This window comes from Mus caroli, chromosome 5, assembly GCF_900094665.2.
Source record: "Mus caroli chromosome 5, CAROLI_EIJ_v1.1, whole genome shotgun sequence".
In the NCBI taxonomy this organism is placed as follows: domain Eukaryota; kingdom Metazoa; phylum Chordata; class Mammalia; order Rodentia; family Muridae; genus Mus; species Mus caroli.
Genome location: NC_034574.1, coordinates 144,079,175 through 144,100,185, shown reverse-complemented (window position 1 = coordinate 144,100,185; position 21,011 = coordinate 144,079,175). Strand labels below are relative to the sequence as shown.

The window sequence follows — 21,011 nt, the reverse complement described above, 5'->3', positions numbered from 1 at the left end:
AAAAAAAAAAAAAAAAAAAAGAAGAAGTACAAGAAGAGCAAAGGGTGACTGAGAAATTTAAAACAAATCCTTGAACAATTGCGATTTTGAAGTTACTGAATTTCTACATGAAGAGCCTAAAGAGGTAGCTTAGTCAGTGAAGTGCCTATCATGCAGACCTGAATCCAGGCCCCCAGCATCTGCATAAAATGGTAGGTGTGGCATAAGTATCTATAAACTCCAGGGTCCCTGGAGCTCAAACAACTCTTTGATACTCTAGTACCAATACCATCAAACTATTCACCATGCTATTTACAATTTCTCACAGAAAGACAAAACTGATTTCACATCATGGAGATGAGGAATGGAACAGAAGCAACAAGTCTCTCTTATGTTCCCCAGGCTGGCCTTGAATTCCTAGACTCAAATAATCCTCCTGCTTCAGCTTTCCAAGTAAACACCATTTTTAGCTATCTAATATGTACGTAATAAATACTCTAAAGCAGGAGCTAAGCAGTCAAATTCCTAATGTGTTTGGATAAAAAGCTGTCTTAGGAGCCATAGAGCAAGACACAGTGGTACATCTGTGGTTCCAACTACTTGGGAGATTACAGCAGGATGATCACTCAAGGCCAAGTTCAAAACCAGCATAGGATACAAAGAGGGGACGATGGTATGGTGGCTTAGGGTATAAATGCATTTGCCATTAAGCCTGAGGACCTGAAGATCCACATGATGAAAAAGGAAAACTGACTCAGACAAGTAATCCACTGAGCTCCACACATACATCATGTGTCATGCACATGCCCCCACACATATACACAATAAATACTAAAAAACAAAAAAACAAAGACCCAACAATATATGGTACCAACTGCGCCAATAAGTTTGAATGACATAATTCTAAAGACCAAATCCAAAATCTCAACAATAATCTATATAGGTACTGTCTGAGATTAAATGATTCCTAGAATCAGGCAGAGGTGGCCCACGGATTTAATCCAAGCACTGAGGGGGCAGAGGCAGGTGGATATCTGAGTTTCAGGCCAGCCTAAGTTCTAAGACAGCCAGGGCTACACAGGGTTCTCACCAAACCAAACCAAAAGGAGATCTGAAAAACTACAGAAAGTAAGCAAGTGTTTCTCTTAAAATTAAAAAACCAAAAAACTTATATTCAATAGGAAAACTTAATCTCATCCTAAAGACTATATACATAAGAAGAAAAAAAGAATAATACCTGAATTTACATTTGTAAAGGTGAATGGTACTTCAAAAGCACTTGCTTCAAGCTGGGCTGAAAGATTAGTAAGCTCCAACTGTCTGTGTGTCTGTAGTTTTTTTCCTTGAAGAGATGCATCATCACTTACAGAGTAAATAAACTTTCTTCTTTTATTTTTTAGAGTGGATATCAAACCTGCATTTTTCACAGTGGCAGAAGTGTCAGTGAGAGTGGTTGGCCAGCTTCCAGTGTCAACTGAACTAGGACATAAAGAATCCTCTCTCTGTGAGCATGCAGTAAGTATTCCCAATCCACACGCAGAGGCTTCATGTTCTTCTGTAAAGGTTGAGTTGGTCACACTATCTGAGAAAACAGTACCCAAAGTCTCTTCAAGTGGCTCTCTCGTCTTGAATATAGACTTCCTGATACTCGGAGACAGACAGGCTGCTTGACTTGTTCTAGACACCATTTGCTTCCCTGCAATGGAGTCTTCAAGTGATTCAAGATGCTGTCCTTCATGTTCCTTATCTACCATAGTATCCTCACTGAACATCTTTTCCGGTTCTGAAAGACTAGAAATATGAGGTAAAGATTTTTCTGAAGTAATAGAGCCAGTACCTTCTCTCTTCATATCTATGAAGTCTTCTGAAATATTTTGGCTATGAGAAGAAATATGAGGTAAGGGTATTTTTCCTGTCTGGGCTTCATTTAGACCAGAAAGGTTTGACTGAGACCATCTACTATCTGACCACTGTACAGCTTCATTGCAGATTTCCTCAGTCTGGCTGTAAAAGGGCTTCTGGCTTGTTACACCTGGATCTAAGGGATCACTCTCTCTTGGTTCCATTTCAAATACAAATGAGTTTTTATCATCAGTTTGTCTTCTAGCTTCTTCGCTTAATTCATCAGTTCGTGTTTCACTGAAAATCTTTTTCCTTGTCTTGCCCATTCTCATTTTCTGTAGATTTCTGGTTCTACGCTTAGGAAAACATAATGAGAAACTATCTTCTTCGGAAGTATCAACAGCTGTCTCCCCATCTTCTAGAATATTTGGTATTGGCTTTCTAAGGCAGTCTTTGAAGCTATTTCTTTTGCCAGATGAATCTCCTAACATTTTCCCCAATCCTGTTAAAATTCAAAACAAAAGCACATTATAACATTTACAATGCAACCATATTCTTCCTATTATTCTCACAATTCCTTCAGAAATTGCTCACATTAAATAATACACAGGTCAGCAGTAAGAGGTTATTCTGAATGCCAGTTCTTTCAGCAAGTCACTCTTCTCCTAAAATCGGATCCCAATGTATTCAAAGTCTTTTTTCATACCCTAATCTTAAATAACTCATTATTTTTCCTGTTCTATACAATTGAGGGTCACCTTTAATAGTGCTATGTACTCGATCTAGTATTCTAAAAACTATCAATCCCAATGTAGCGAGTTAATTCTGTATTACAATTACGAAAAAGAAATCTATCCAGTTAGTTTCTATCTTCTATATTTCAAAGGTTGAGAAAAAGAAAAGCAATGCATTTCTCCCTAAGAAAAGGACAGTGTCATCAGTTCAGATGAGTAGCTCAACTAAACAGACATACTTACCCTGACTAAAAGCTTCTTGCTGGTTTTTGTTTTCACTGTCAATCACTGGGGGAACAGATCTATCATTTTTTTTTGGACTTTCATTGTGGTTAGAAAAACAGCTTTTCAAAGTCTGCAGAAATTGTGTTCAAAATCATTAATTAGTATAACTTTTTCTTTACACACATAGATACGTGTTACCAAACAGAAAGACAGAAAAAAATTTACAGGGAGAAATTGCATACAGGATCATGTTAAGAAACATCTCCAAACACTTAGGAAAATTATAAATTGCAGTTTAAAAAATTCAGGCTAGCTGGGGCACAGTGACACACACATATAATCCTAGTACTTGGGAAGCAGAAGCAGGATGACCATCCCAAGTTTGAGACCAAAATGATTTACACAACGACTTTCAGGCTAGCTAGCTAGGACTGTATAGCAAACCCATCTCAAAAAAAGTAAAAAACAAAAACCAAAGGAACAATAACTGTGCCACCAAAAACCTAGGAGCTATTGGTAGTTGACAGCTACTGAGGAAGGGAGAGTCACCTGGGGGGAAGGTATGGCCACTAGTCAGCTGCCCTATTCTCCAGTGCCCCACACCCATATGCACCAAGGCGCGCTAAGTGGATTCAGGGGATCATTTTAAAAAGAACAAAATACATGAAGTTGAGAGTAGGTCATGTTGGGGAGGATCATGGGGGAAGTTAGAGGAGGAAGACAGGGTGAATATGATCAAAATATATTACATACATGAGTGGCCACCTCAGAGAATTGACAAAATATTTTTTACAAAGCATAAGCACCACTAACAAAACAAAATCAAGTGAAGGCATTCAGAGTGAGTAGTATGGAGAGTACACCAGCCTGACACTGACTTACAGCGGGAGAGTCGGCAGGCGTTACAGAGCTACGTGCTTCTTCATCTCGGGCTGTAAAACAATTAAATTTAGCTGTAGTGGATTATATATTATACACTAAAATCAATACACAAACATACTTCTTCAGGAACCGCCCCCCAACACACACACACACACACACACACACACACACACACACCTGAAAGTGTGTGACCAAAGCCAGCAACGAGAAACACCAATATGGTCTAACTTGTCATAGTGTTTTTTTTTTTTTTTTTAAATAGACTTATTTATGTACGTATTTTTTTGGTTTTTTGAGACAGGGTTTCTCTGTGTAGCTCTGGCTGTCCTGGAACTCACTTTGTAGACAAGGCTGGCCTCAAACTCAGAAATTCGTCTGCCTCTGCCCCCCACCCCCACCCCCCGGGATTAAAGGTGTGCGCCACCATGCCCGGCAACTTATTTATTTATTTATTTATTTATTTATTTATTTATTTATTTATTTATAACAGCTCACAAGCTGCTTTCAGACACACCAGAAGAGGGCATTGAATCTCATTGTAGATGGTTGTGAGCCACCATGTGGTTGCTGGGATTTGAACTCAGGACCTTCAGAAGGGCAGCCAGTGCGTTTAACCTCTAAGCCATCTCTCCAGTCTGTCACACTGTTTCTTAATGTGGTTTGGTGATACTAGCTTTATGTTCTCTACAAGGGCAGATGAAAGATCTGTAAAGTTATGTCTTCAAAGGCTCCTTGGGAGCCTTTAGCCTCTGTTTAGACAATGATACAGATGGAAGGCATAATTAATGCTAATTACGTCTTATCCTTCAGCCCTTTTATTTTATTATTTCATATAAACAACAAAAAGAGGCTAGAAAGATGGCTCAGTGGTTAGAAGCACTGACTGCTCTTCCAGAGATCCTGAGTTCAATTCCCAGCTTACAACCATCTGTAATGGAATTTGATGTCCTCTTCTGTGTCTGAAGCGTGTCTGAAGACAGTGGCAGCATAATCATATACATTAAATAAATAAATAATTCTTTTAAAAAACAACAACAAAAGAAAGTCCAGTCACTTCTAACTAAATGGAGCAAAACTAAAGTTATTTGGCCGGAATCATCAAGCCCTAGTTTGAGGGCTGGCAAGATGGCTTAGAAGGTAAAGGCGCTAGCTGCAAAGTCTGATACCCTAAGCTGGATCCCTGGATTGCACATGGTGGAAGAAAAGAACCAACCCTGTTAATTGTCCTCTGACCTCCACACTAATGATGTGGCACCTGCACATGGGCATACTTGCACACATGCAGAATAAAAAACAAAACAAACAAACCTAAAATACTAAAAAAAAATTATGGTGTGAATATAAACTCATAATTTAAGGATTACCACAGTCATACACATATCTTATGAATGAGCACACATATGTAACATGGTTATATATTGTGGATAAATGTATATGAAGTTATCATATATAGATGACAGACTACTAAAATATGTGATCCTTTGATTGCATTTTAAATAAAACATAAAAAATTGCCAGGCGGTGGTGGCGCACACCTTTAATCCCAGCACTTGGGAGGCAGAGGCAGGCGGATTTCTGAGTTTGAGGCCAGCCTGGTCTACAGAGTGAGCTCCAGGTCAGTCAGGAATACACAGAGAAACCCTGTCTTGAAAAAAGTAAACAAACAAACAAACAAAAAACACAAAAAATTATTCTACAAACACTTATCACACAGTAATATGTGTTTTCATGTTCGCTTACATATTTAGCCTTTACTTTTATTTTCTGTATATGGGTGTTTTGTCTACAAATATGTATGTACATCACATGCATGCAGGAGTCTATAGAGGCTAGAAGAAAACACCAGTTCCCCTGGAACTGGAGCTATGGACAGTTGTGAGCCACCACATGGGTGCTGAGAACTGAACCAGGATGCTCTGTAAGAGCAGCCAGTGCTCTAACCACTGAGCAATCCCTCCAGCCCTTCCACATTTTCCTTCTAACATAAGACTGGAGATGACAACTTAGCAGCCTCCTCTAGCTCTTCTTGTCCAGTACACGTTTGTCACTATTACCTATGAGCACAGTGGAACTAAGGGTTGGTGGTGTAGCTAATGAACTTGTCCAAGACATATCAGGATCCACTTCAACTCCCAGACTCTCCGAAATAGGTTTTGGTGTCTGACCCTACAAAGAAAGACGGTCGTTAATTTACAGAAACACTGACGATTAACTTTTCATTCACATTTTCATTTATCACTTACTTAATGCCTCTGGGAAACAGTATGCTAAGTATCGATCTCGATTCTCAAGTCAAAGGGATAATACACACTGTCCCATTTTCAACTGATAGACTGTAAGTAACCAAAGCAGAACATTTACCTCCTTGAGTTTTGGTGTATAAAATAAACTTCCAGATACCACTGTGGGTGAAAAGAAAGAAAATTATTAGATCTTTATTAACATTTCTAAGACCTACAAATAAAAAAAATAGGGCTGAAGACATGGCTCAGCACTTAACAGCACTAGCTGCTTTTGCAAAAGGCCTGTGTTCCTAGGACCTAATACAGGCAGCTCACAACCACCTGTAACTCCAGTTTCAGGGGATCTCATTTCTGGCCTCTGGACACCAAGGCATGCACATGTGTACACACATACACACTGGCAACACATTCATAGTACAAATTAGATGTAAATAAGGTCTCAGAAGACAACAAAGATAAGAACATTTGCTGTGCTCATACCTGGCTTTTCTTGTTGTGGTACTGCCTGTGTGCACCGCAGAGTAAGAGGGCTAGACAATAATGAAACAGTGGCCTTGGGTTAAAAGGGTAACAGCAGCAACAAAGAGATCATTAAGCACCGAAGCGTACTAGTTTTATGGTTTTGGAGACAAGGGCTTGCTATGTTAGCCTGGGCTGGTTTCGTACTGCGCTAGGATTTCGGGAGTGAGTTACCAGTCAAAGTTTCTAACATAAAAATTACTAAATTAAGGAATCTATTACTTTTCGTTTAAAAATAGAAGTTCTTCCAGAAGGTACGTGGCCAAAATAATCTGCATGACAGCTTATTTCTGTGAAATAAACACATGCAAGAAAATGTTTTATTTAAATACATTTTAATAACAGATATGCATGATGACGGTTCATGACTGAATCCCCAGCTTTGTGAGAGGCTAAAGCTAGAAGATTCTGAGTGCAAAGTCAGCCTGGACTGCAGTGAGACCAGGCCCTAAAAACAAACATATAGAACATGTCTTATGCACTTATAAAATATACATCAGTCTCATCATACCTTTCACTGAGACAAGATTTCAGTGGCGGACTAGCAACATCTACCACAGGGTCCATTTTGGTCTTCTTTTTGCTGTGAGTTTTATGTTTACTACTTGCAACAACCTTCCCTGAAACAGTAAAATAATCCAGTGAGGGTGCAGACACTGTACATTTTGAGCTTTTACTTTTTGAACTTAAGAACAAAAAAAAAAAAAGTGCTGGGGCCTGCTATAGAAATGCATCTCAAGGGATGGTGTGCACCCCATATATGACATCATGGAAGACACCTAGTCCAACCTGACTGTCCTTCTGTGCAAAGCTTTCAACCATTCAGTTTCAGACTCCTGAATACAAGTGAGAAAGCAAGGCTTCGTGACTGCAACCTCCCCTGCCTCCTTCCTTCCTCCTCGGTGTTGGACATAAAAACTAGGGCTTTTCAATGATGAACATGCACACTACCAAACTACACTGGTAAGCTGATGGCCTCATTTGACTTGACTGTTATGATGCTATCCTTTTGCATTCCACTCTTGGTTGTAACCCTACCATCTGGCTTTTCTGAATGAACACTGCTAAACCTGCAGAACTGTGGACAAGATGTTTGTTTCCCTGTACACGCCTTTCTTGAGACAGAATCTCTCTATGTAGCCCTGGCTATACTGAAACTTGCTATGTAGACTGGGCTAGCCTTGAACTCCTAGAGATCCACCTGCCTCTGCCTCCTGAATGCTAGGATCAATGCACCACCATCAACCAGTAGAGATTCTGTCTTCTGACTACATCCACAGCAATTACAATCCCTGACATGTTCACTGAGCATATCACAAAGCAGTACTCTAAAGAAAAGGGCATACTATGTCAAGAAAGTAATAAATGTTACAGAGACTGAGTGAACGCACAACTTTACTAAACAAGTGTTTATAAACACGTGGCACATAGGTCAAAGAAACTAATATCAAATTAAAATACTCACAAGAAATTGATTACAATAAAAAAAAATCTCCACCCTATAATAACTTGAAGAAATACAGCTTAGTAAACATCAAGACGAGTCATTTTGAATATCAAAGTCATAATTTAGAAAATCTTAGTTGCTGACATGTTAAGCATAGGAAGAAGAAGAGGCATTTATTAAATACCTAAATTATTTTACTGAACCAAAGCTTATCACACAGTATTTCCACTATCTCCATCCTTCAGTCAGGAAAGAGATGAGGAAGACGGATTTGCACAATAGAACTCAGTTCATCACAGAGCTGATTTTATATACAACTTTGCCCAAAGTCCCAGCTCATGTACCCTTCATCACATAGCATGATTTACCCAAGTTAAATCTATGGTGAACTCTTTGCTTTTTTTTCCTTTTTTTGAGAAAGCATCTCTCCAGTATGTTGCTCTGGCTGTCTCGAACTTGATAAGTAAACCAGGCTGGCCTCAAACTCACAGAGATCCACCTGTTTCTGCCTCTTTAGTGCTAGGATTAAAGGCATGTGCCACCACACCTAGCTAGTTACCTAATTCTCTGAAAGGCGACTGGTCCAGTGGTAGAGTCTGACTTCTTTCTTTGAACATTATTGGAGTTGAAGCAAACTGATGGTAGGGGGGATTCCTCTGTGGTGTTTTAAACAGCTGTGGTTCATAACCGTGGGGCTTATACTCCGATTCCTCTGGAGGTTCAGAATTGTATGGGGGGGCTTCTGAGGAAAGTTCCTCAAACCAATTGAGGCTTATCGGTCCTAAATCTGCAAAAAAGACAAAAACCTCATCTTAGTTTTAATGAATGACATGGAGAAACTCGTGAACAATGAAGATCATTATAAAGAACAGGGCTGCCAAAGGTGACTCCCTCCATGCTGTGCCTGACAACCTGAGTTAGATTGAAACACACACTCAGAAGTTGTTTTCTCATTATTGTGTTATGGGGGATATGTGTGTGCACACATGTAAAATCAATAAATGCAAAAAGCTTCAAAGATCACAGTGAAGAATAAAGGAAAGGCACAGTTGTATTCACCTGTTATTCCAGCTTTCAGTAGGTCTGAGACAGGAGGACTACAATTTTGAAGACCTTCCAGGCAACACATTGAGATCTTCATCTCAGAACACAAAACACTGTAGCAAGATGGCTTGGTAGGTAAAGGTGCTTACCATCAAAGCTGATGACCTCAGGTCATGAGTAGAATCCACATGGTGGAAGCAGAGAACTGACTCTTGCAGGTTGTCCTCTAACTGACCCACCACCCTGTCCCTACCACGAAATAAATCAAGACATAAACAATAAAACAAACTAATACTAAACAAAAGGAACTTGAAATGTTGACCAACTGGGCATGGTGGTGCACAACTGTAATTCTAGCACTTGAGGGTTGGGGCAGGAAAACCTCACGCTTGAGGATGGCCTGGGCTACAAAAAGACCTCTTCGGGCTGGAGAGATGGCTCAGTGGTTAAGAACACCGACTGCTCTTCTGAAGGTCCTAAGTTCAAATCCCAGCAACCACATGGTGGCTCACAACCATCCATAATGAGATCTGATGCCCTCTTCTGGTGCATCTGAAGACAGCTACAGTGTACTTAGATATAATAATAAATAAATCTTAAAAAAAAAAAAAACCAAAAAAACAAAACACCTCTTCTCACTTGGGTATGACATTACAATGTATAATTCTAGCATCTGGGAGCATACAGAAGGATTGTATAAGTTCCAGGCTAGCTTGCCTATATAATGAGACCCTATCTTGAAAACTAATCAAGAAAGGGGTGGGAGGAGCAAGGGAGAGAGAGGGAAGGACAGAGAAGGAGGGAAAGAAAGAAGATGGAGGAGAGGGAGAGAGCAAGGGAGCAATGGAGGGAAGCCAGGAAGAGGCAGACAGATCTCTGAATTAAAAGCCAGCCAGGTCTACAGAGCAAGTTCCAGAATGGCCAGGGATATACAGAGAAACCCTGTCTCAAAGAGGACCAAAAAACTAAAAACAAAACAAAAGACTCCATAATCTAGTGCATACTAAACTAAATACAGAAGAAAAAAAACAAAAAAATAATAAGACACAAATGAATAAAACAAAGAGAAAGAGAAGAGGAAAAAAAAAAAAAAAAAACAAGTAAGAATTGTGGCCAGTTAGGGCTGGAGAGATGGCTCAAGGGTTAAGAGCCCCAACTGCTCTTCCAGAGGTCCTGAGTTCTATTCCCAGCAACCACATGGTGGCTCACAGCTATCTGTAATGAGATCTGATGCCCTCTTCTGGTGTATCTGAAGACAGCTACAGTGTGCTTATGTATAATAAGTAAATCCTAAAAAAAAAAAAAAAAAAGAATTGTGACCAGTAATTAAAGGTTTATTAAACAAGATTATTAGTTTAATCTTTTGGAAGTGCACTAACTTTTGTATAATTTTACAAAACTTACAAGGAGATAAGAGTTTAGGTATATTACGTTTCTAACCTTCTTAATAATACTCATGATTTAGAGTTAAAAAAAAAAAAAAAAAAACCAAACTACTCACAGCAAGCATGTACTTCATAGATAAAACTGAAATGATGATGAAAACTCCATCAGTATGACAAATCTTTGAATATGGGCCAGAGAACCACTTTCAAATAAACATGAGAAAGATTCTTACATGGCAACAACAAAATGTCAAACAGGACCCAACCACCCTATATAGCTGTTACCCCCGGCATAGGGGGGTTCAATATATTTTCATAATTAGAGCATGGTGTTCTTTGCCCTTTTCACAATGTCAACATCTGTACAACAAGGAATGAGGTATGTAAACACCTGATGCACCTACATGACAGAAGGCAGTGGACCCAACTGCACTAGCACTTAACATTCCCTAGCAATCCACAGGAGAATGCCAGGGACTCACTAACAACGTAAGAGGAACAGTATGAAGCTCATGCTCCATCCTTCTCATTGCCGTGTATCTGATGTGTGCACATGGAGTCAAGAGTCTACCTTCATGTTGCTTCTGGCTTAGAAACTGGTCATCAGACCTATGAAGCACACACTTTCACCCACTAAGCCACCAATGGGACCAAGCTTTAATTCCTTAGCCTGCCTTTTTAATCCTTTCTGAGAAACAAAATGCATGTAGCATTTTTGCAGACAGAAGTTTGGCAGGCATTTTCTCTAGAATGAAGTGGGCTTTTATAGTAAAGACAAAAGTTTGTTGCTAATGATGAGATATGAGCTTTCAAAATGAAATGAACAATTTCTAGAGAACTCACAGTAGCTGACTTCTTCCAAACTTCGAAAACTTATCAGATCAGTTGTAATATTAATGGATGTGATCTTTTTCATGCGCTGTCAATATTTACTTATGATATCTAATTCAGAGCCTGGTGTGGCTGTTCACACTGCAATCCCAGCACTCAGGAAGGTCACTGCAAGTTCGAAACCAACCTGATCTACATAGCAAATCGTAAATCAGTCATGGTTACAGAGCAAGACGATGTCATTTAACAGAGAAAGCTAGGGTTGGAGAAATGACTCAGTGGTTAAGAAGCTCTTGCAGAAGACCCAAATTCAGTCTAGCATCCACATCACAGCCCACAACCACCTGCAACTCCAGCTCCAGGGGACTTGATGTCCTCTTCTGACTTCTGTAGGCACCGACACACACAGAGCAAATACACAAACACACTCATACAGCTCAAAACAAAATAAGTCAGAAAAGGTTTGAAAAGTGTTCATCACTAGCATCACCAATGCTTCTGATTTGCTGGTAGCACTTTCAAAACAGTTCTTTCCACTGGAAGTCAAAGAGTTAGTTCCCCATCAGTTTAGGTATTCTACATCGTCTGATTGACCAGGAAAAGATTATGTTAACTGGATCTGACCCACAAGCTGTTCACAGCACAAATCACCTTCAACTCCTGATCCTCCTGCCTCTACCTCCCAAAGGTGAGATTACAGGAATCAGCTAATGCCTGCTAAATTGATGCTGAGGAACAAATGCAGAGACCAGGGTCACTTGCATCCCTCTTTTGTGTTTTGTTTTGTTTTTTTTTCTTTCTTTTTTTTTTTGATTTTTAATATTTTTATTACATATTTTCCTCAATTACAATTCCAATGCTATCCCAAAAGTCCCCCATAGCGCCCCCCACTTCCCTACCCACCCATTCCCATTCTTTTGGCCCTGGCATTCCCCTATATTGGGGCATATAAAGTTTGCAAGTCCAATGGGCCTCTCTTTCCATTGATGGCCGACTAGGCCATCTTTCGATACATATGCAGCTAGAGACAAGAGCTCCGGGGTTCTGGTTAGTACATCATGTTGTTCCAACAATAGGGTTGCAGATCCCTTTAGCTCCTTGGATACTTTCTCTAGCTTCTCCATTGGGAGCCCCGTGATACATCCAATAGCTGACTGTGAACATCCACTCCTGTGTTTGCTGTGTTTTGTTTTTAATTAGGTCTAAGCTCTGTCTCTCCTGACATCCAGGAATTCGCTATGTAGCCCAAGTTGGTCTTGAACTCATTTAATCCACCTGGCTCAGTCTTCTGCCTCAGCTTCCTTAGGATTATAAATGTGTGCCATCACACCTAGCTCAAGTAATTTTTTGTTTGTTTTTCTATAAAGCCCTTTATCTCTCTCTTTAGACTAGGCTGGCCTCAAACTCAGAGACCTGCCTCTGTCTCCCAGGTGCTGGGGTTTTTGTTTGTTTTTAAAGCAAGCATTTACCTTGACTTATTTTATTGAAAATATTTTTTGATGGGACTTAATTTACCAGGTTTTATAAAACTCCTCAATACCTGCTGTGCTGCATCTCGCCTTAAAAATTTCCCAAAAAGTTGGTCTCCTTTTGTATTCAACCGGCATTTTCTCTACAGTATTTCTCCGATGCTCGGTAAGGAAGTCTGCAAAAGAGAAAATAACAGACACTTCACAAGCCTGGTTTCTTGTGACAGGTAAAACCAGAATCGCTGGTAAGCTTGTCCTACCTCAGGCCTATCTTTTGGGACAAGAGCAGAACTTATCATGAAGATGGGGACAGTTTATAATTGTGCTTCGAACCAAGTGGGTACTAGATACATCACAACAACCGAAAGTGGCTATGGTGGGAGTCAATGACAAGACAAACCTAACGTTATTTAGAATTATTCACATTGACTAATTAGGGAGCCGAGGCACACACGTTAGGTAATTCGGCGACTGCAGAACGGGGCGGCTACCGCGGACTCTGGACGCGCAGGATCCCTCTGGGAGGACGCCGCGGGCTGCACTGGGGCAGCTGCTCCGGGCGGCCGTGAAGGAGGTCGACCGGCTCCTCCGGGGTGTCAGGTGCGTCCCTCACGGCATTAAGACCCGGGAGCGCACGCCCGCCACACCCGGCCGCACTGACCCGCTCCGCTCCCGCGGCGGTCGCTGACTGACGGCACCGCCTCACGGCTCCGGCACCCGCGAAAAGCCCGCGCTCTGCCCGTGACGTCATGACCCCGCGACGGGGACGCGGCGCAAGCGCCGCCCGGAAGTCAGCGAACTGTTCTTTCTGTGGCTGTTCTGGGCTAGCGTGGGCTCGCCCATCCCCAGCCAAATTCCTTTCTTCCCCTCACGATAGGTGTGTGTGTCTGTTTCCCGCAGTGGGCTAAAATTTTGTTTATACTTTCTTTTCCTGTATCTTCGGGGTCCTTGGCGTTCTGTTTAACCCTGAAGATAGACTTGGAAGGGATTCTTTGGATCTCTTTACTCTCTTCCCAATGTCGCCACATTAAATAAATCTTTTAGCTTTACACTTTTAATTTGGCCCTTTTAATTGTCTTATTGAGGACGGGTGGTAGGACCTGGGCTCAAGTGTTCTCCCTCTCCCCCTCCCCCTTCTCTCTCTCTCATACACACACACACACACACACACACACACGCGCGCGCGCGCGCATGCAGTTAAATAGCAGTCCTGCAATATTAGTACTCCTTTCTGCAGGTTTTAGGATACGATCACCATGTTTCCCGACTTTTCCAGAAACTGGCCTAGAAAATTGAAACATTATTACCTCTCCCCTGAATTTACTGGGTAACAAGCCCAGTGCATGGCTTACTGTGGGTTTGTAGTTTGAACTTTAGAAAGCCCTCGATTGGATCCAACAAGAGATCTTGGGGGCTTTGCTGCTTCCAGAACATGCTTAAGCAGTTAAAAGGTCCTCTTGGCTTAGAAAAACAATGACCTGCGGTTGGGGAGTCTGGCTCAATAGTAGAGACTCTGAGTCTGGGTTAGATACTCAATACTACAATAAAGACAATTGAGAAAAGTCTGCTTGGTTTATTGGTATCAATTTTGTCTGCTAAGCTGCAATCCTTAGTTTTAGCAAGAAGTATCACTAATGTAAAAAAATACTAAAACTTTTGATGTAGGTCTGCTTAGCAAAGAAGAGGCCTAATAAGCAGTAGTAATAAACTACTGCTTACTGAATGTTTCTAACAATACTATGAAGTGTTTAGCATTGTCCAGTGGGTAAAAACTCACCAGGTCATTAATTAGCCTGGTAGAAGTTCTAAATTTAGATTCAAATCCATTTGGTTTTGTTAGCTTGTAAAATGAGACAATGGTGACACATGCCTTTAATCCCAGCACTTGGGAGGCAGAGGCAGGCTGATCTCTATGAGTTCGAGGCTAGCCTGGTCTACACAGAGAATTCTGTCTTGGAAAAAATCATATCGGGGCCGAGAGACAGCTGAACAGTTGAGGGCACTGGCTGCTCTTCCAGAGGTCCTCAATTCAATTTCCACCATCCTCGTGATGACTTACAACCATCTGTAATGGGATCTGATGCCTTCTCCTGGTGTGCAGATAGATGTACATGCAGACAAAGCACTCAAACAATAAAATGCACAGTAATTTCTACTTCTACTAAGAAAAGAAAAAAAAATTGCTTCTTCTCCCGGGGAAGTTGGAGGAGAGAGGTGGAATAATGAGAAGCCTTAACACATTTCACCTCCTGAAAGATAGCTCAGTATCAAACCCTCCTGGCCTTTAACAGCTCATGACTACGTTTTGTGTTCTTGGTACAAGGAACCTCCCAACCATGTCTGTCTGCTCTAATAGACTTTGTATGATTTGAGCTCAGCTGCTCAGATTGTTTACTACCAAGCATTATTGAGTTCAATCCATTATCTGTTAAATCTATTATTTTCATAAAAATGTATATGATGTGCACTGCACCTTGATGGTCATATATATTATAAATACTGAATAAAAGTCTTACAGTTAGAATATAGTCATACCCTCACAGAGTTGCCTTCTTTCTATGTCTAGGTGTGTGATGGAGAGTATCAAATCTCTTCTAGCAAATCTGTAGGATGCAATTCAGTATTGTGTGGATGAGAATCTCTAGGGGAAAAAAAAGATGTGTCTACAAAGGTTGTTGATTAAAACTCGGTAACTGTGAAGAGTTTGGAATATTGCTGGTTCAGAGCCTAATTACAATGTATTGCCTGCTGTCATTAGGTCCCTAAAAGTGTTTTTTTTTTTTTTTTTCCCGAGACAGGGTTTCTCTGTGTAGCCTTGGCTGTCCTGGAACTCATTCTGTAGACCAGGCTGGGCTCAAACTCAGTAATCTGCCTGCCTCTGCCTCCCGAGTGTTGGGATTAAAGGAGTGCACCACCATGCCCGGTTCACATTTTTTTTTTAAATGCCTGGATTTATGACTTTCTTTGTTCTGTTACTGTAGATACATCATGAAACATTGTCCACACTGGAACATAGAATTTTGGGTAACCTAAATCTGTGGTTTTAGGGCCATGACTGCTCAAATTTGCCTCTGGGTTTGACCCTGACTCCTTTTGAGGTGAGAGCTGTGTTTTACAACAGTTACTATTTATAGTCATCATCCTGTGCATTAGACTCTGGATTTGCTCCTTTATGCCCTTTGACCACCCTCTACTGGTGACTGCGTATTTGAGTTTCTTAGATTTTGCATATGAGGTCATTTAATAAAATCTTTTTTTCTGTATAGCTTATTGCACTTAACATAATGTCTTCCAGGTTCATCCCAAACAAAAACAGACAAGCAAACAAACAAAACAGGTTCTGGCTGTGTAGCTAGGCTGGTCTCAAACTTGTGAGTCTCCTGGCTTCTGGAATGACAAGGCCTATACCACCACACATGCTTTTTCTTTCTTGTTCAATGACTAATTAAAATTCCCATTTATACAGCAGTTTCTTTACTCATCTGTCATCTGATATGTAGGTTGCTTCCAGAGTTTGACTCTTGGATGAGGATGAGGGCAGAATCTCTTAATTGATTTCACTTTCTTTGCATATGCATACAAATAATGGGATTGCTAGGTCGGTGGTTCTATTTAAAAAAAAAAAAAAAAGGATAGGGCTGGAGGGATGGCTCAGCAGTTAAGAGCACTGGCTGTTCTTCCTAGAGGTCCTGAGTTTGATTCCCAGCAACCACATGGTGGCTCACAACCATCTATAATGAGATCTGGACTCTCTTCTGGGACACAGGTATACATTCAGATATATGTTAAATAAGAAAATGTCTTTTGAAAGATATATTTATCTAGTATTAAAAGGTATGTGTGTGGGCTGGAGAGATGGCTCAGTGGTTAAGAGCACTGACCGCTCTTCCAGAGGTCCTGAGTTCAATTCCCAGCAACCCACATGGTGACTCACAACCATCTGTAATGGGTTCTGATGCCCTCTTCTAGTGTGTCTGAAGACAGCTATAGTACATTTATATAAATAAAAATAAATAAATCTTTAAAAAAAAAAAGTATGTGTGAGCCTGTGAATGTGTGTCTATGTACATGAGTGTAGGTTATATCCAGAAGAGGATGTCAGGTACCAGCTGGAGTTACAGGTGTTTGTGAGCCACCCAGTGACTGGGAATCCAAGTTGCTATGAGCACTTTGCAATATGATGCAATATGAACCACTGAGACATCTCTCCTGCCCTCCTATTTTTAAAATCTTTATTTTAATTATTATTATTATTATTATTATTATTATTATTATTATTATTTTGATGGCAAGTGGTTCAAGACAAGGTTTCTCTGTGTAGCCCTGGCAGTCCTGGAACTCACTCTGTAGACCAGGCTGGCCTCCAACTCAGAGATCCACCTGCCTCTGACTCCCAAGTGCTGGGATTAAAGGCTCCACTACAGCGCAGCCAATTGTTAATTCTTGGGGAAACTCCGTGTTAGTTTCCATAATACCTATACTAATTTATATCCTCACCCACCGATACCAGATCAACAAAGTCGTCACCAAGAGAATAAGTGAGTGAAATTACTAGTTAAAGCCTGTGTGAAGAGGTCAGAAATGAAAAACAACCTTGAGAGAAAAAAAAAAAAAATTAGTGAGCGCTGCAGATTGGAAAGGTAGGGAAAACAATTAGTCATCTCCTAGGTGACTTCAATTAGGGAGCTAACTGGCTGCTCCCGCTCTGGAATAAATGAAGAAACCTGGGTGAACCCGAACCAAATCTACAAAGAGGAAGAGGAGGGTGAGGGAGGAAACTCCCCCCACCCCAATGGAGCGTCTTTTCTGTGTTCCCTGTGGCTATGGGACCACAGACCCTTTGACCTACCCTGGCCCCTGGAGACACTGTCAACAGCAAAACTGGCCACATAATATGGGAGCTCCCATTTTCCTAGCCAGGCTTAGGGTACCAGCAAATGTCTCGCAGTCCTGTATGAACCCTTACAACAGGGCTCAGCTTCAGGCCGTTTCCACTCAGATGGACCCCAACCTGAGTCTATGGCTACACAGGGTCCACACCAAGGAGGTGGGCGTACAGGTGAGTCTTCGAGTGGACAAGTCAGTGCAGTGCTCACAGGGGTCACAGACCCTCCACAGCAGCTCCCTCTCGGACAGAACCAGCTCCAGGAAGCCCACCGAAGCTTGGGAAGTAGGGCGGAGAGCCTTGATCCGGCGACCCCAGGATGGGGAAGACGAGGAAAGCCAGGAGCTCACAGGACCTACAGAGGCCAATCAGCTGCTGCTACCTACATGGAGCCGGGATCGTGAGGAGCAGTTCCCACGGCTGAAGGAATTGGGGGAGGAATATGCCCACAGCCCTCAGGACAGGAAGGGAAAGCAGGTATGTGCACGCGCAGAGCAAATTTGGGAAGCTCCGCTTTTAGCTGGCTTCTTTCTCTCTGCTCAGCCCCCACCAGCAGGGTCCTCCCTCCTTCCATTTCCAGATCGGTAAGTGCTATTTCTACCTTTTCTTGGGCGAGGAAGGTGGAGTTCTGGAAGCATGTACTTTGTTTACATGGTCTGAGTGTTTTTCAAGTTTTGGTAAGATAGGCATAGAGCCTAATTTTAAAAAGTCCTGTCATTATTCCTGGTGAGGATGAGGCCGACAGTAAGCTTCGAGTGTGTTAAAGGTGAACCTAGATTTTTATTTTTGGAGATGTTGCTGTTGGTGTTGCGGGAAATGATCAGGAAACATCCTAGGGCTGCGAGCCTAGAAGCTAAATTAACGGCTCTGTAGAGAATAGCTGAAAGCAAGGTCCAGGAAGTAGATGCTGTTGCGTTAAGCCATCAATTACGAAACAAATATCTAGACTCTTCTCCCGACCCCCGTTAATAAAATACTTCCATTTGAATTTCTTTTCAGTTTTTGGAACTAAAATATGGCTATTTTCACTGTAAAGATTGTAAGAGGAGATGGGAGAGTGCCTATGTGTGGTGTATCTCAGGTACCAACAAGGTAAGCAAGCGTGAGAGGCGGGGCATGCGTGTGGGGGGGGGCACGCATTGGGGGGAGGAGCAAGGAGGCCTGGAAGGTGCAGGCACATCAGTGGGAGATCGCCTTTCCACCTCTTTGGCATAGATGCTGACAGGCATCGAGGATGTTTTCTTGTTTTTCTTCCTGAAACAGGGTTTCTCTCTATAGCCCTGGCTGTCCTGGAACTCACTTTGTAGACCAGGCTGGCCTCGAACTCAGAAATCCTCCTGCCTCTGCCTCCCGAATTGGGATTAAAGGCATGTGCCACCATGCCCGGCTTGAGGATGGGTTTTATATCGACACTTCCATTTGAGTGTGAAAGTCAATGATTAAATGAATAAATTACTACCAGCGGTGGTAGTATATAACTCTGCAACTGCAGCACTTTGGAGGGGAAGGATGGGATTTGACCCTGAACCATGTGGGGAGTGGGGAGAGGAAGGAAGAGAGAGAATCTACTACAGCAGACAAAAGACCAAAGAAACAAAAGGAGCAAAGCGGGGAGTGGGAGAGACGCAGGTTGGGAGAGGGGTAGGAGGCATGGGAGGTAGGGGCACCAAACTGTCTGAATTATTTAGGGAGGAGCCTCTTGGGTATAGGAAGCCCAGACCTGGGCTGGAGAGTTCAGGGTGTGCCAGCCTTACCTTGGTTAACAGTTAGGCACTGAGGGATGCTGTGAGAACCTGGAAGCCAGGTCTGTTTTGTTTTATTAAATAGGCACCTCAGGCACTTGTCCCAAGTTTGAAACGGTCTGTTTTGTTTTATTAAATAGGCACCTCAGGCACTTGTCCCAAGTTTGAAACTTAACATTACACATATCTCAAAAAACGAAGAAGCAGTTGGGAGACGTAAACAGCTACATCTGTGAGTTTCAGGTCTACATAGTGAGTTCAAGACATCGGGAGCCACAGAGTGAGACCCCAGCCATCTCAACACAAACAATGAAAACCTCTGCGGTGTCTAGTAAAACATTTAGTTTAATCATGCAGGTCTATAATTAGGCGACAGTTTGTGCCTTAAATATGGGGATACACTTAATTTCCTACTTACTTCCCCCCCCCATGGGTAAATTTGGGTCTCCTCATCTACGCTAGAGATTTCTCCTATTTTATTTTTTTCTACCTACTTGGGCTGTTCTGAGACTAAATCTTGACATTCTTTCTTGCTGATGTTCCTGTTGAGCTTTTACTTCTTGTATAAGTTAAAAGTATAGATTAGGTTTAATTAAACTCTTCTTTAGACTAAATCTTGACATTCTTTCTTGCTGATGTTCTTGCTGAGCTTTTACTTCTTGTATAAGTTAAAAGTATAGATTAGGTTTAATTAAACTCTTCTTTAGACCAGTTTTTTTTTTTTTTTTAATTTGTCTTGTTTTGCTTTTCTTTTTCCGAGACAGAGTCTCCCTAGGTGGCCCTGGCTGGCTTGGAACCCTCAGATCTCTCTTTGCTTCTTCCTCCCAAGTGCTGGCATTAAAGGAACTTGTCATCATACCTAGATATCCTAAGGTTATTTTAAGGGATTCTGCCATCTCTGCAGATGTCAGGGCTTGCATTTCTGTCAAGACATTAAACTCTTTCATAAAAACAACTGATACTGTCTTTTAAAGTTATTATCAGGCTATTTCTGTATAGATACTATCAACTACTTCCAGTATAGCCATCCCCCTTTGGAAATCTAGCCATTTTCCCTTGTTCTTGTTTTTCTTGAGTTAGGGTCTCATGAACCTCATGTTGGTCCCAAAGTTACTGTATAACTGAGGGTGGTCTTGAACTTTTTTGATGTCTGTTTTTGACATGGGGTCTAAGCATGTAGCTCATGCTGGCCTGGAACTTATTATGTGAACCAGGCTGGCCTTGAACTGGAATAGCTCCTCCTTCCTCTGGTTCCTGAGTGCTGGGACACTGTGTCCATCTTATGTTCTTGGAGAGTAATTTCTCTTCTGGAATACAGGCTCGGCTCCACAAAGCAGGCGAAGTTTGTCTTCCATGCCTGTGCCTGTGGCAGTAGGAGAGCCAGCTCTTCACAGTGTGCAGCTATACCTTAGGCCACAGGGCAAGAGGACATACAGCCTGAGGGTAGAGGAGTTGTCTCTTGGGTTTACTCCTCTGTTTATTGCGTTGTTTCTCGTGTTGTTTGAAGCAGCTTTCAGGCAGCACAAGATGCTCTTGCTCTATGAACCTGAAGCTGGCCTTGAGTGTCTGCTTCTCAGCCTTCTGCTGTGATTCTAGGTGTGTGCCACCACATCTGGTTGGAATTGAAAACTAAGTCAAACTAAAGTCCCAACTCTTCCTTGAAGACAAACAATGGGTTCAGACACCCACAAAAGACTAGGGTACAAAGAAAGAGTCTGAGAAATCTGTTTTTTTGTTTGTTTGTTTGGTTGGTTTTTGTTTGTTTGGTGTTTTTTTTTTTTTTT

The 21,011-nt window shown here is 41.7% G+C and overlaps 2 protein-coding genes across 3 annotated transcripts in view; one reads left to right on the top strand and one right to left on the bottom strand.

The window, feature by feature from the left end:
• The window catches only part of Brca2 (BRCA2 DNA repair associated), a 44,428-nt gene extending 31,098 nt beyond the window's left edge, over nucleotides 1-13,330 (bottom strand). Inside the window, exons 1-10 of one of the 2 annotated variants that reach the window (XM_021162873.1) lie at nucleotides 13,055-13,330; nucleotides 12,672-12,776; nucleotides 8,431-8,658; nucleotides 6,936-7,044; nucleotides 6,386-6,435; nucleotides 6,024-6,064; nucleotides 5,717-5,828; nucleotides 3,663-3,712; nucleotides 2,799-2,910; nucleotides 1,217-2,323 (exon numbers count right to left, since the gene is read on the bottom strand). In XM_021162873.1, coding sequence (XP_021018532.1) covers nucleotides 1,217-2,323; nucleotides 2,799-2,910; nucleotides 3,663-3,712; nucleotides 5,717-5,828; nucleotides 6,024-6,064; nucleotides 6,386-6,435; nucleotides 6,936-7,044; nucleotides 8,431-8,658; nucleotides 12,672-12,738 — 1,876 coding nt within the window. In that variant the 5' untranslated portion in view covers nucleotides 12,739-12,776; nucleotides 13,055-13,330. The remainder of the gene's footprint in view (nucleotides 1-1,216; nucleotides 2,324-2,798; nucleotides 2,911-3,662; nucleotides 3,713-5,716; nucleotides 5,829-6,023; nucleotides 6,065-6,385; nucleotides 6,436-6,935; nucleotides 7,045-8,430; nucleotides 8,659-12,671; nucleotides 12,777-13,054) is intronic. The other variant, XM_029477704.1, reaches the window with a different exon arrangement.
• Nucleotides 13,331-17,392: 4,062 nt separating this feature from the next.
• Nucleotides 17,393-21,011, top strand: part of Zar1l (zygote arrest 1 like) — a 9,948-nt gene continuing 6,329 nt past the window's right edge. Inside the window, exons 1-2 of the mRNA XM_021164011.2 lie at nucleotides 17,393-17,962; nucleotides 18,485-18,577. Coding sequence (XP_021019670.1) covers nucleotides 17,393-17,962; nucleotides 18,485-18,577 — 663 coding nt within the window. The remainder of the gene's footprint in view (nucleotides 17,963-18,484; nucleotides 18,578-21,011) is intronic.